General features: G+C 45.1%; 1 protein-coding gene across 1 annotated transcript in view; it reads left to right on the top strand.

Annotated features, from left to right (window-relative positions):
- Window positions 1-12,415, top strand: part of F10 (coagulation factor X) — a 34,310-nt gene extending 21,895 nt beyond the window's left edge. The window contains exons 5-8 of the mRNA XM_013005088.2: window positions 1,439-1,570; window positions 5,463-5,704; window positions 9,461-9,578; window positions 11,767-12,415. Of these exons, the coding sequence (XP_012860542.1) occupies window positions 1,439-1,570; window positions 5,463-5,704; window positions 9,461-9,578; window positions 11,767-12,338 (1,064 nt within the window). The 3' untranslated portion in view covers window positions 12,339-12,415. The remainder of the gene's footprint in view (window positions 1-1,438; window positions 1,571-5,462; window positions 5,705-9,460; window positions 9,579-11,766) is intronic.
- Window positions 12,416-14,700: the final 2,285 nt, after the last annotated feature.

Here is a 14,700-nt window from a genome sequence, read left to right on the forward strand (position 1 = left end):
TGTACAAATGCACTTTACACAATTGATGTGTGTATGGATTGCGATAACAGTTGTATGAGCCCCTAATAAAATGTTTAAAATAAAAAAAAAGAAGTTAATGGGCAACCCTGAAATAAAAAATAAAAAAAGAATGCCCTGGCAATCTACTGCTATAAGACTACAGCTAGTAAGAGAACCTGCAGCACACTACTCTGAAACACATGAAAAGCCAGGAGTGGAAGTCCACTTGACAACAGTGGGTTTTGTTTATTGGCTTGTTTATGGTCTCCTACCCCCTTGCCAGGCTGAAGAAAGCCCACCTGTGATTTCTAAGTGCCTTTATTCCACAGAGAATCAACTGACCTTCGGGTTGGAAGGCAGTTCTGAGGGCACTGCACTTCAGCCCCTGCCTGAAAAGGGAAGGGTGTGGATACTAGGCAATGATGAACAGATACATGAGAGACCAGCACCAGAGGCAACACACAGGCACTCAAAGGGGCTCCGCAGGGGAGACCACTCGCACAGGTATTAGGGGGAGTTTTTGTGGATGCAAAGCCACACTAACGGTCAACAACCTCAGTGAAGAAGTGACCGTTTCTGGAATAACCCAGAGGGCCTGGAAGGGAGCGTGCTCAAGGGTTGCACAGAGTTAACAGGGGTGGTGGTGGTGGTGGCTGCCATCGAGTCAGCTCCGATCCATAGTGACCCGATGCCCAACAGAAGGAAATCCTGCCCAGTCCTTCCACACCCTCACATGTGTTCCTGTGCCTGAGCCCATTGTTGCAGCCATGGTGTCCATCCATCTCATTGAGGCCCTTCCTCTTTTCCGCTGCCCCTCCACTTTACCAACCACGACGTCCTTCTCCATGAGGTCTCTCCTGACAACATGTCCAAAGTCTGTGAGGAGAAGTCTTGTCATCCTTACCTCTAAGGAACACTCTGACCATCTGTCTTCCAAGACAGATCGATTTGTCCTTTTATCAGTCCACAGTACTTTCAATATTTACAGGTGTGAAAGGAGGGAACACCCAGAGAGAATGTGAACAAACTTGGGCTCAGTCTTTAATAGAGCCTGGTTACGTGTTTGACTGCTAACCATAAGGTCAGCAGTTCGAAACCACCAGTCACTACTCAGGAGAAAGATGGGGCTTATTGCTCCCGTAAGGTGTGAGAGCCTTGGAAACCCACAGGGGCTGTTCTACCTTGCTTTACCGGCTAGCTAAAAGTCAAAATCAACTCAAAGATAGTGAGTGGGGAAGTGAAGGAGTACACTTTACCTCGCAGGCTTAGTGACGGACAGATGATTTAGGGCCATTGGAGGTACAGGGACATGAATCTGGCAGGGATGGCCACAGTGCACACTCTCCTTCCTTTGGTAGAAGAGCTGATCAGCCTCATGTCTGCAGCAAGCCTCAGCCTAGTCATGTGCTAAGGGTCAACATGCATCTCTCTTGTGCAGTGCTCCGGAAGCTCTGCAGCCTGGACAACGGGGGCTGTGACCAGTTCTGCAGAGAAGAAGAGAACTCAGTGGTATGCTCCTGTGCCACAGGATACATCCTGGGGGACAATGGCAAGTCCTGCATCTCCACAGGTAGGAAGAACATCGGCAGCTGCACCATGGGAGGCCCCCTGGGTCGGGTCTGAGGGAATCAAAGGCAAGACCACCCTGAGCATTCTGGCAATGTAGGGCCCGGGAGATTAAGAGCAGTCAGAGCTCTGGGCTCAGGACTTTGTGTTCAGAGATGAAGACTGAAAGGTTTGGAAGCGAATACGGCCACAGTAACACTGCCCCCACAGGGCAATCAAGGCTGTGACCTCTGGGCAGCAGATTGCCAACTCTGTCTTCTGAGGTGCTCCAGGGTGGGATTGAACCACTGACCTTTCAGCTACTAGTTGAGTGCTTAACCATTTACACCAGCTAGGGAAGCCTGTCTGAAACATGAGAAGCAGGGGATTACCTTGGTGAGTGAGAAAATCATTGATCCGAAGCATTTTGCATAGTGCCCAGCACACAGTCAACTCCACATAACTGAATAAATCATTGTCAGGATGACCTGCCTGCCCCATGCAAAGGGCAGCTAGGATCCCCTGGCCCTCCATGGACTTTATGGGATGGCAGGGAATATGGTGAGTCAAGGCGTGCTGTGACTAAGAGGGAATCTCTTGCTGGTGCCAACAGCTTAGTGCTCAGCTGCTAACCCAAAGGTTGGTGGTTCAAGTCTAGACAGAAGTACCTCAGAAGAAAGACCTGGCCATCTACTTCCAAAAGTGCAGCCACCGAGAACCTTAAGGGGCCTGGTTCTGCTTTGACACACAGGCAGAGAGAGGAGGGACCCCGCACATTTGATCATCAGGTGGTGTGAACAAGTCAGACAAATTAGGTTGCCCCAGTGTGTCTGAAATATATGTCCTTTTCTTTTATTAAAAGCCAGACTCTCATAAATCTGGCTTCCCACAGGATGAAAAGTAAGCCAGGGAACTGAGCAACTGCATTTCTAGGCCCCTGGGAGAGGATGAGTTTCCTGCCTCTAGGAACAGTAATAGAGGTCTCGTAGCATAGTGGTTATCCATTGGATTGCTGTGTTAGTCTGGGTAGACTAGAGAAACAAATCCACAGAAATTCACATATGTATAAAAGAGGTTCTTTTTAATATTTCAAATACTTTTATGTAGATGTATATAAATTAAAAGTTTTATATAAAGGGTAAGTGTTCATTCAGAAAGCATCCCAACCCCATCCAATCCAACCCCATAAATCCGACTTAGCCTGTATGTCCGACACCAATTTACAAAGTCCTCCTCAATCTCACAAAATACACACAATGGTGCCAACTGCAGGATGAAAGCCGAATCAGTGAGCATGTAAGCATTTCAGCACTGGCAGGGGTCTCCACACAGCTGCTCCAGCACTCAGGGCTGCATCAGCGTAGATCCCTGTGGCTGCTCCTCAGGAATGTCTCACAGGAAGTGTGCCTTGCTAGCTGAAGGCAGCTGCACCCTGGTCCGACCATCAGACAGCAAGAGACCCGAGAGCTAGAAAGGCGAGGCTCACCAAGCCATTTATCTCTCCGCCCTTCCATTAACCCCACATGTGTTCATCGGCCAGGTTGGTATAATAAACCTTAACTATTTCAGTTGCTAATCACAAGTACAGCAAAGTGAAATCACCTGTCACTTCATGGGAGAAACATGAGGTTTTCTGCTCCCCTAAAACATCTATAGTCTCAGAAAATGCACAGGGGCATTCTGCCCTACAGGGTCGCTATGAGTTGGAATCCATTCAATGGCAGTGAATGAAATGTATTATATTTCAAAATATAATGTTCCCCTTGACAGGCTTTATTCCATTCAGAGACTTTGTAACTCCTAAACAGTTCTTTCATTATTTCTCTTATCACATTGTTTCTTCAGGATCGTTTAGAAGGTTTCCTTCGGAAAGATACTAACCCAAACCCTTTGTCATCAAATGGATTCTAACTCATAGCGACCCATACGACAAAGTTGAACTGTCTCATAGGGTTTCCAAGGCAGATGCCTCAGTTTTCTCCCAGAGAGAGACTGGTGGCTTCAAACCACCAACCTTGGTTACCAGCCAAGTGATAAACACTGAACCACCAGAGCTCCTTGAAAAGACAAAGAATCAAAAAGTATTCTTTTTAATAAATTGACTCCAAATATAATGATCAAGTATGACTTCAATTATGTAGTGCTAAATCTCTCAACACATTAAAGATCATGCCTCTTACAGTTGTATTAATAACAAAACCTTACATTTCAACTGGTATAGAAATATTTGGATTGGCCACTTCTTCAGGTGAGCATGCAATGTTTTTAAATTCCAAGAGTAACCACAAAACTATTTCAAATAAAATCTGATTTGGAAAATAAAACTAGAACAGCCTCCTAGTGTGTGAAAGGTTTTGTTCAAAATCCTGGGTGAGTTAATTAAGCATTCAAAGGACTGTGATTTCACTGACTAACCTCCTCTGCTATCCACAGTTAAGGTCAAGAGGGTGTTAGCTTAGGCTAACAAGCTTGCCAGGCTCTATGGGAAGAAAAGGCACTGCTTCCAGGTCATGGATACCCACAAATACCAAACTGAATAATATTGAAAAACACCAAAACCAAAATCAAACTCAATGCCATCGAGTCGATTTCGACTCACAAAGGCTAGTGGTTTCAAACTGCTGACCTTGTGGTTAGCAGACCAATGTGTAACCCACTATGCCACTAGGACTCCTATTAGAAAAACATAAGCCACTTCAAATCTCTTTTCACATAGGTTGTTTCCTACTGTCTCTCATGGACCCTCTGCCCTTTCACACACACCCTCTCCCCACTGCCTCCTTCCCTCGGCCACTGGCTTCCTTCTTCCCACATCCCCTTCCCACCCTCCTTCCCCTGCCCTATTTTGCCTTCCTCTCTGGCATATTTCCTTCCTAATGGGTGGTTCAACAGGAAGGCACCTTTCAGAGAATCCCTCTTGGGTGTTTTAAGGGTAGCACCCTGGTGACAAACGAGGTTCAACTGAAAGGTTGGGGTTCAAACACCCTCAATGACACCTCGGAAGACAGGCCTGGTCCTAGGGTTCACAAAGGCTACACTCAGCCTTGGAAACCCTCAGGAGCCGTTCTGTTCTGCACATAAGGCATTGTCATGAGTTGAAATCGACTGAGTGGCAACCAACAACAACGGTTTGGGTTTGGATTTTTTTGAACGGTTTTATGGACCAGTAGGTAACATAAGAAACAGAGAAGAGATTGGAGTTATTAAGGATTTTTCTGGCTTGGATACGCACTAAACGCTCATACAATCAGCAGTCTAGAAACCAGGCAAGGCATTGTATTGGGTAAATCTGCTTCGCAAAACTTCTTCAAAGTGTTGAAAAGCAAGTGTTACTTCAAGCACTAAGGTGCACCTGACCCAAGTCATGATATTTTCAATCACCTCCTATGTGTGTAAAAGTTGGACATTGAATAAGGAAGACCGAAGAAGAACCGATGCATTTGAATTATGGTGCTGGTGGAGAAGCTTGAAGGGACCCGGGCCTGTTGAAAGAACAAACAAATGTGTCTTGGAAGAAATATAGCTAGAATGCTCCTGAGAAGCCAGGATGGTGAGACTTGGTCTCACGTACTTTGTACGTGTCATCAGGAGAGACCAGTCCCGGGACAGGGCCATCGTGCTTGCTAAAGTTGGATAGCAAAAAGAAGATCCTTGATGACTTGGATGACACAGTGGCTGCAACCACGGACTTAAACATCACAATGCTTGTGAGGCTGGGGTAGGAGCGGACAGTGTTTCGTACTGTTGTGCACAGATAGGGTCGCTCTAAGTCAGAAGGGACTCAGGGGCAAGTAAAAATAACAATGACTTTACCAAACATAATGCCATGCTTGGTCTACTGGAGAATGAATAATTTGTGTGATGTAGAGAGAGATGTTTGCTTTGCTTCACGGCCCGGCCTGTTGTTTTTCTCGTAGAGCCATTCCCCTGTGGAAAACGGACCTTGGCACGAAGAAAGCGGTCACTGGCAGAGGCTGATGACAGTGAGACACCCCCAGAAAACTCCACACTGGAGGAGGACTACCAATATGACTTCCCTCCAACAGAGAATCCTCTCCCACTGCTGGACAACAATCAGACACATCCTGAGGAGAATGACAGAGATTTTGTGCGGATCGTGGGTGGGAACGAGTGCAAACCTGGGGAGTGTCCGTGGCAGGTAACTATGGTTGAGTCTCCGCTGTGACGTAGCATATGTCCCAAAGGGAAAACGTGTATTCAGTGTAATGGTCAAGTACTCGACTATTAGCCAAAAGGTTGTAGGTCTGAACCCACCCAGAGAACCATCGTAAGAGAGGCCGGCCAATCTGCTTCCCAAGGGTCACAGCCTTGAAAGTCCTCAGGGCTAGTTCCACTGTGCACACATGGGTCACCAAGAGTTGAGATCTACTTGAGGGGAGCTAACAACAACAGCACAGAGCCTGGCAGATGCAAAGATGAGACATCAGATCCCAGTCCACTGGGAACTCGAGATGTAAGAAGACACGGGTATGCACTAGAAAGGAGGTAACCTCACACATTCTCAAGCACACCTGCGTATCTCCTCTGTCCACACTACTGTGGTTTCTAGGGGTTTAAGCACTGGATGGAGGAGTGCTGAGAGGCCAGGTTAAGGGGAGGAGCTGTGAAGAGAAGTTCAACAATTTCTCCCTTCCCACAGTGTCACCCTTTCCAATGAAGTTTTGTTTTGTTTTGTTTTTTAATTGAGCCCTGGTGGGCCAAAGGAGCCCTGGTGGTGCTGAGTTAGGCATTGGACTGCTAGCCCCAAAGTCCATGGTTCAAACCCACCAGCCATTCTTTGGAAGAAAGATGAGGCTGTCTGTTCCTGTAAAGTTGTACAGCCTCAGAAACTCTGTAGAGGGTGGCTAGAAGTCAGAATCAATTCCAGGGCAGTGAGTTCCTGCCCAGGATTATACTATGCTCTGGGAAGACGGGAAGAGAATGGAAAGGCAGCTCTTCTTACACTACAAGGAGCGGGGATTCGAAACCAAATGATCACCCAGTAGCTCAAACTGCACATTGTAATCCACAAGGCAGAGGGTAGCTTTCGCCAGCACAGGAGAGGGGCTCTGTTCTTCTGTTTGACTGGGGGCAGAAGGATTCATTCTCCTTCATGCATGCCTAATTTGGTGGGGGGGGTTTAATCCAGACACCTCAATCCTAAGAAGGCTAGTTCCCTAGTAAGAAGTATATCCATTTTCCGAAGCAACCCACTCTATTAATTATCAACTTGGATTTGGGTTGTCCAGATTAGAATCATCAATTAAATTTAAATTTCAGATAAACAAAGTTTTGCTTTGTTTTGTTTTGATTTTAATCAGGGTATGTCCAGGAGATAGTTGGCATACATTTGTTCTAATATATATATATGTATATTTGCTGTTTATTCAAATTCAAATTTAACTTACTTCCAGCTATAGAGCAGAGTAGAACTGCCCCTGTGAGTTAATGAGACTATTACTCTTTATGAGAATAGAAAGCCTTATCTTTCTCCCAAGGAGAAGCTCATATATACATATATATATACAGTTGTATTGGGGCATAATCCAAATATCATACAATTCAATAGTTCCATCATCTCAAGAAGTGTTGTACAATCATTACCATTGTCAATTTTAGAACATTTTCTTTTTTCTTGTGTGCCTTGTTATTAGTTCTCCATTTTCTCCCAAACTCCCTGCCTTACCCCCAAGGAACCATTAATGCAGTTACTGTCTATAGAATCACCCATCCTGGATTTCATATACTGAAAAACATAGAAAAATACAAAACAAAGTGTCAAAAAAATAACAATAAAATACAAAAAAAGAACACTAATAACAGAATAAAATACAAAAAAACAGTTGGAAAGAAAATATTAAAAACTAGATCAACTTTAAAATGAGTTAAAAGGGAGATCAAATGATAAGATGTTTAGATTTAACCTCACTATATCTATCATATTCCACTTTCCAATGCATTCTTTATGAGAGCAAGGCTAGTCACATCCCTGGAACTATGTTCACAGAGGATTCACTAAAGGCTTTCATCCACATGTATCTCCCTTTCACTTTTTTTTTAACTGCTAGAACTTTTAGATATGCAAAAAAGGGGATCAAATCAGATGTTGCATTTTAACCTACTTTAATCCTCTCTACAATACACTCTGTCTGAAAACCAGGCTATTCACATCCGTGGACTATGGTAAAGGGAATGGTTTGGGGCTTCCACTGTTATCCATAGCCTTCTGTGTTCTTGACCTATACATACTCCCAAACAATAACTATTACTTTAAAAAAAACAAAACACTAACTCACTGCTATCAAGTCGATGCGGACTCCCTGTGACCCTATAGGACAGGATAGAACTTCCCCTGTGAGTTTCTGAGGCTGTAACTGTTTGTGGGAGTAGAAAGCCTTGTTTTTCTCCCACAGAGAGGCTGGTGGTTTTGAATCGCCAACCTTGCTGATCGCTAAGCCACCAGGTTCCTTAAATATTACTTAGAAGATGCCAAATTCCCTAGAGAAGGGGGAATTAAAATGCTTTATTCCTGATTTCCAAAGGTAACTTTTGGGGAGAAGATGGAGAAGAAGAAAATGCTCTCGGGTGCCTTTCACCTGCACTGTCAGGGCTGTTTCTTTGGTGGAATAGTCTTCATGCCTAAGATTTTCAGGCAAGCCTATTCAGGAGGGTTCCAAAGCGATTTCCCTTTACTGGTGGCATTTGTGCACCTTGAAAAATAGGTTTGAAAGTTAAACCATTCCAAAGACTGGGATGTCACATTCGCTTCAGCAAATGTTTGTCTGAAGACCAACATCAGCCTAGTCGACCACATAAATCATAAGCATGTAGACAACAAAGGTGATGACCACAGGGGAAAAAAGTTTTCCAAAACACTTGAAAAATATTCCTAGCACTTCAAAAATACACGGACAGGCTCAGAAGAAATAGAAAACAAGTATCAGTCAGGTGACTTTATAGTACAGGTAGAGAACAACATAAGTAAACTATGAAAGAACCATCCTCAAGTGGCCTACCACTGGGCACTTAACAGGACCTCGGTAATTGTTAAATAAAGAAAAAGCCAGTCAGTGAGTTGGTACATAAATCAAATTCGAAGCAGGGTTATGGACCCACTTAAACCCATGCTGTAGAGATTCAAGGAGTGGGTTGGGGGGTTAGAGTTTGGGGACAGTCCCGGGGAGGTAAATCATGACTGATACTTGAAGAAAGTGCAGCAGCTGGATTGGAAGAGACTGCAGGTGGAGTGGCTTACAGGATACCCAGGAATGAGCAAGATTAGAAAAAGGTCTGCTGGGCTGGAACGGGGTTGGGCCTGTGCTGCATTGAGTCCATTCTGACGCGTAGTCATCCTATAGGACAGGGTAGACCTGCCCCTGTGAGTTTCCAAGACTGTAACACTTTACAGGAGTAGAAAGCTTCATCTTTCTCCCTTGGAGCAGTTGGTGGTTTCTAATAGCTGGCAGTTGGTGGTCTCTAACAGTTAGCAGTCCAACACTTAATTACTCTGCCTCCTGAAAGAGTTAGTTATGTGGAAAAAATGGAATGAGTCAGTTGGGTTCTTCCATGGAGTCTAGGTTTGATTCCAGGGGCAAGAGGAGAAGTCCACACGTTCTCAAAGAGAGGACAGGATAACAGAGAGCAGGATGGAAAAGAAGGTAGCAGACTAGCTGACAGGTATGAGGTGAGAGGTGACAAGAGCAGGGTGAGGCCAGAGAAAGGACAAGGAAGGCTTGAATCAAGGAGATGGTGAGGGACATACATGACAAAGGACTTTGGATATGGAGGCTCTCTTTGAAATTCCTCTTCTCAGAAACTCAAAAATAACCTGGCCTGCTTTGGCAGACTAAGCTGTTCCCAAGCTCTCGCTTGGCTTTGCAAAAACAAGTCTGGAATCACTGACTTTCCCCTGTAGGCTTTACTCGTCAATGAGGAAAACGAGGGGTTTTGTGGAGGCACCATTCTGAATGAGTACTACATCCTCACCGCGGCTCACTGTCTCCACCAAGCCAAAAGATTCAAGGTGAGAGTAGGTAAGTGACTGCCTTCAATGCTCTCTTCAGGGACCGTGGAAAGGGGTAACTGCTCTATCACATCATGGTTAGAAACCACTAACCCACTACCACCAATTCTGACTCATAGCCACTCCCTAAGAAGGACAGTATAGAACAGCTCCTTATGGCTTCCAAGGCTGTCAATCTTTATGGGAGGAGATGCGAGGAGTCCAACATCCTCACCTCTCCCCAGTGGAATGTCTGCTGCATTAGAACCACTAGAACTCACAAATCAGCAGCCTTGGCGATGCTGATTAAGTGTTCAGATACTAACCCAGAGGTGTGTGGTTAGAACTCAGTCAGAGGCTGCACAAGAAAAAGGCCTGGCGATCTGCTACCATAAATATTATGGGCTAGAATCCCCTACCGGGGAATTTCACGTTGTTGCATGGAGTCTCTATGCGTCAGAATCAACTCAATGACACCCAGCAACAATGATGGAACGAACACAATCACTGACAATGATAAAATACTCAAATCCTGTGGAGGTTCCTAGAAGGGAAGGAAGACGAGAGTGTAGAGAAAGGAGCTGTCCTCTGGTCTCCATGTGCAGCATGAGCCTCCTTCAACTTCCTCTCAGGTGGCTTTTCCTTGGGGAAGCCTTCCATACCTCCCTGACTAGCTTAACGTTCTCTGAGCTTCAAGGACCTTTTCCTCTGATCTTTATTTTGGGGTTCTTTGTAGTAACTTTATGTTTCTCTAAGGAGCCCTGGTGGCACGAGGAGCTAAGCATTGGGCTGCTTGCAGTAAGTTCATTAGCTCACACCCACAAGTAGCCCCAACGGAGGAAAATGAGGCTGTCTGTCGACCACTGTCAAGAGTCCATCCCAGAAACCCTAAGGAGCGGTTCTGCTCTGTCCCGTTGGGTAGCTAAGTGGGAATCCACTCGCTGGCAGTGAGTTTGGGTCTTCCCCTGCCGGACTCCCTAACAAGGCTGTCCAATAATAGATGTAAGGGAATCCACAAATTCGAGCCACATGCCCATTTAGATTTTCTACTGGCCACATTACCAAGTTGAACACATTAACATCAAGTCCATTTCAACTCATACTGACCCCTATATAGAATATCTGAGTTTGTATATCTTTATGGAAGTAGACAGCCTCATACAGAGCAGCTGGAGAGTTTGAGCTGCCAATCTTACGCCCAAAATATAACCCACAGCACCACCAGAGCTCTTTCGTAGCCATACTAAAATAAGATTTTTAAAAGGTAAAATTAATCATCTGATTTAACCCACGATATCCAAAATAAGTCATCAAGATTTTAGAGTATAAATGCGCTGTTTTGTACTCTTTTTTTCAGACTAAGTTTTGAAATTTTACACAGAGCACATTTCAGTTCAGACTATCCCATTTCAAGTGTTCTGCTGACACAGGGCTGGTGGCACCCCTTTGGACTTGCAGGTCTAGAATTTAGGAACCTGGTGAGAAGGGGCCATATAGGTGTTTTGTTTTTGTTATTTTAGCTCACCAACAGCTAGCACAGTGCCTAGCACACAACACATTTTCAGAAAGTGTTTGTGAAAGTTATGGAGTTGAAAATATCTCAAGTACTACATATATACACAAAGTAATACTTACTCCTAGAGAGTGCAATGAAAGGTCATTTCTATTTGCTTCTTTATGCGTTCTCTGCTTTTCAAATGTTCTGCAGCAGTGGTTCTCAACCTTCCTAATGCCTTGACCCTTGAATACAGTTCCTCATATTGTGGGGACCACCCCCAACCATAAAATTATTTTCGTTCCTACTTCATTACTGTCATTTTGCTACTGTTAGGAATCAGGTGACCCTTGTGAAAGGGTTGTTGGACCCCCAAAGGAGTCACGACCCACAGGTTAAGAACCGCTGTTCTACAGGGACTGCTTTTCAATCAGGGTCAGGAGGTAGGGAAAACCTTGACTTCTTTAAAAATTAACCAAAATTGAAATTTTAAAATGCTGTCGAGGTGTTTGGGACTCAAGTTGACCCCTTTTGTGCCAGACAAGAATTGTGCTCCATAGAACAGGCAGGAAGCAGATCGCCAGGGCTTGCTTCTGAGGCACCTAAGGGTGGTCTCAAACCACTGATCTGTTAGTTAGCTGCTAAGTGGGTTAACCCGTTCCCACCAGCCAGGGACGCAGGATACAGAGTCTAAATACCATTTATGTTCTTAACTACACCCCAGGGGCACGGGACATCGAGAAGGAGGAGGGCAGTGAAATGGCGCACGAAGTGGAAATGATAATAAAGCACAACAGATTTGTGAAAGAAACCTATGACTTTGACATCGCCATCATCAGGCTGAAGACCCCCATCAAATTCCAGATGAACGTGGCGCCCGCCTGCCTGCCAGAGAAGGACTGGGCCGAGTCGGTGCTGATGACTCAGAATAGCGGGTTCATCAGCGGGTTCGGGCGCACCCGTGAGAATGGCCGTCCGTCCACCATCCTCAAGATGCTGGAAGTGCCCTACGTGGACCGAAACAAGTGCAAGCTGTCCAGTAGTTTTCCTATCACTCAAAATATGTTCTGTGCAGGCTATGATGTCAAGCAGTTAGACGCCTGTCAGGGAGACAGCGGGGGCCCCCATGTCACTCAATTCAAAAACACCTATTTTGTCACTGGGATTGTCAGCTGGGGAGAAGGGTGCGCGAAGAAAGGGAAATATGGAATCTACACCAAAGTCACCTCCTTCCTCAAGTGGATAGACCGATGCCTGAAAGCCAAGGCCAGAAAGCCACAGCCTCCCTCCACTTGATCCCAACCGCCTTCTCCGCAGACGCTGCTTGCCACAATCCCTGCGGATCATTCCTATTAAAGGAATTCCACTCAAAACACCGGTGGTTGGCACTGGTTGGCAGTGTGTTTTGCTTTGCTTTGCTTTGCTTTGAAACAGGATGAGTCCCAGACTACATTTTCCTCCCTGTAATTATTCAAAACAAAAAGCAGATACTATCCATTCAATGCCAATTAAAGGTGGTGTGTGTGTGTGTGTGTGTGTGTGTGTGTGTGTGTGTGTAACTGAGGCAGTCATCTCTCAGAAGCAGATCACCAGGCCTTTCTTCTGAGGCACCCCTGGGAAGGATTCAAACTGTCAACCTTTCTGTTAGTAGCTGAGCACTTAACCATTGTGCTACCTGGTAGGGTCTTTATCCTAATGCTGGTCTTGCTCTACTGAATTGGAAACAGGAGTACAATTTTAACTCATAACACAACTTTTGCCTTCCCCAAGATGTCGTTCTCAATAGAGAACATTGTACTCTGTGGGGCTCTCCCTGATGGGGCCACAGCTGAAAACTGTGATCAGGGTCTTCCTTGCTTATAGAGCATTTTTTCTTTCTTGCTCTGATTTTCTTTTTGATTGGCCCAAGCTGCTCCACCTTGTCCAGCCATCCTTATATCATTTGCAGGGGCATTGGGCAAGATCGTCATGCACACTGATCTAAGGCAAGGATGGAATCAGGACCCAGCACCATGATTGGGGGCGTCTGCCATCCTGGGCGGCTCACTGGTGAGGTTGAAGGTTTCCCATGTGGGCCAGCATAGCCTCCCTGTCCCTCTCCCAGCTGGCCTGGGTTTTCCTCATTCACCTCGCCTGTAAACTAGACACAACAGTGGAAATGCTTCTACCAGGTGACTACCGGGTCCCTGCTTGGGTAAGGTCCGGAAAGCTTCTCGGGAGTATGATTGTTTCGATGGACTTCAACAGCATGTTCTCCATTCTGACTTCACATTAGAATTGATGGGATATTTATTAAAAATCACTAATGTCTAGGCCTCACCTTCAGACATTTAAGCTGACCTGTTTTTCTTAAAATTGCCACCAAAAGAAAGAAAGGAAAACTCACTACCATCAAATTGATTCTGGCTCATAGTGACAAGTCTGTACATTTTAATGGGGACAAATAGCCTCATCTTTCTCCAGAGGATCAGACACTGTATTTGAACTTGCGGTTAGCAGCATGATGCCTAACCCATAGTGCCACCAGAGTTCCTTAGAAAGAACACAGGGCCACTTACTGTGCAGTCACAATACTGGCATTGCCTCCTCTACACTCATCAGCTGCCTCTCTTACACATGGGTGCTCAGCTCTGACTGCACATCGCAGTCATCAGACTACAGCAAAAACCAAGCCTCAGGCGTCTAATCAATTCCAACCCATAGCAATCATATTGGACAGAGGAGAACTGCCCCATGGGAATTTCAAGGCTGTAAATCTTTAGAGAAACAAACTGCCACATCTGTCTCCGATGGAGCAGCTAGTGAATTTGTACTGCTGCCCTTTGGTTAACAACCAAGTGCTTTTTACCACTGTACTAACAGAACTCGTTGGCCACAGCACTGATCACTTCCCTGGGAATTTCCAAGGTGTGGCCAGAAGTTTTGAAAACGTTCAAAAGTTTTCCATGTGCAGCCAGTGTTCAAGGTAGAAGGTAAAAGATAGCATGTATACCAAGTTGTAGTTTGTATGTACCTGGTGGTGTAGTGGGTTGTGCATTGGGCTGATAACCAAGAGGTCATCAGTTTGAGTCCACTGAAGAAAAATGAGGTTTTCTACTCCCATAAAGATTTGCATTTTAGAAACCCAAAGGCACAGATCTACCCTACCCTATAGGGTTGCAATGAGTCAGAACGATTTGATGGCAGTGGCAGTGGTAGCAACCCTGTGGGGAGAAAGTCCTAGAGATCCATTCCCCGAAAGACCAGAGTCCAGGAACCCCTATGGCGCGGTTCTGCTGTCACATACTGTTACTATGACTTGATGGCATCTATCCACATCAACAGAGTGCAAAAGAGACCACCATGAGGGCTGTGCTCTTCCTACATCTAGAAAAAAACGATGCAAACCAGTTGTGTCATCCAGATGATTCTAATCCATATAGACTCCATATGTGTCACCAGAGAACCATACCCTCTGGTTTAGGGTTTCTGCTGGTTACTTTTTCAGAAGTAATTGCCAGATTTTTCTTTCAAGGTTATGTGTTAGCCAGGGTTCTCAAGACAAATGAAACCAGGACACTTATGATGACGATAGATTAGATAGATGATAGATAGATAGATAGATAGATAGATAGATAGATAGATAGATAGATAGATAGATGATAGATAGATAGATAGA

The sequence above is a fragment of the Echinops telfairi genome, unplaced genomic scaffold (assembly GCF_000313985.2).
Source record: "Echinops telfairi isolate 266 unplaced genomic scaffold, ASM31398v2 ScPeMD7_7467;HRSCAF=8505_1, whole genome shotgun sequence".
Taxonomy (NCBI): Eukaryota; Metazoa; Chordata; class Mammalia; order Afrosoricida; family Tenrecidae; genus Echinops; species Echinops telfairi.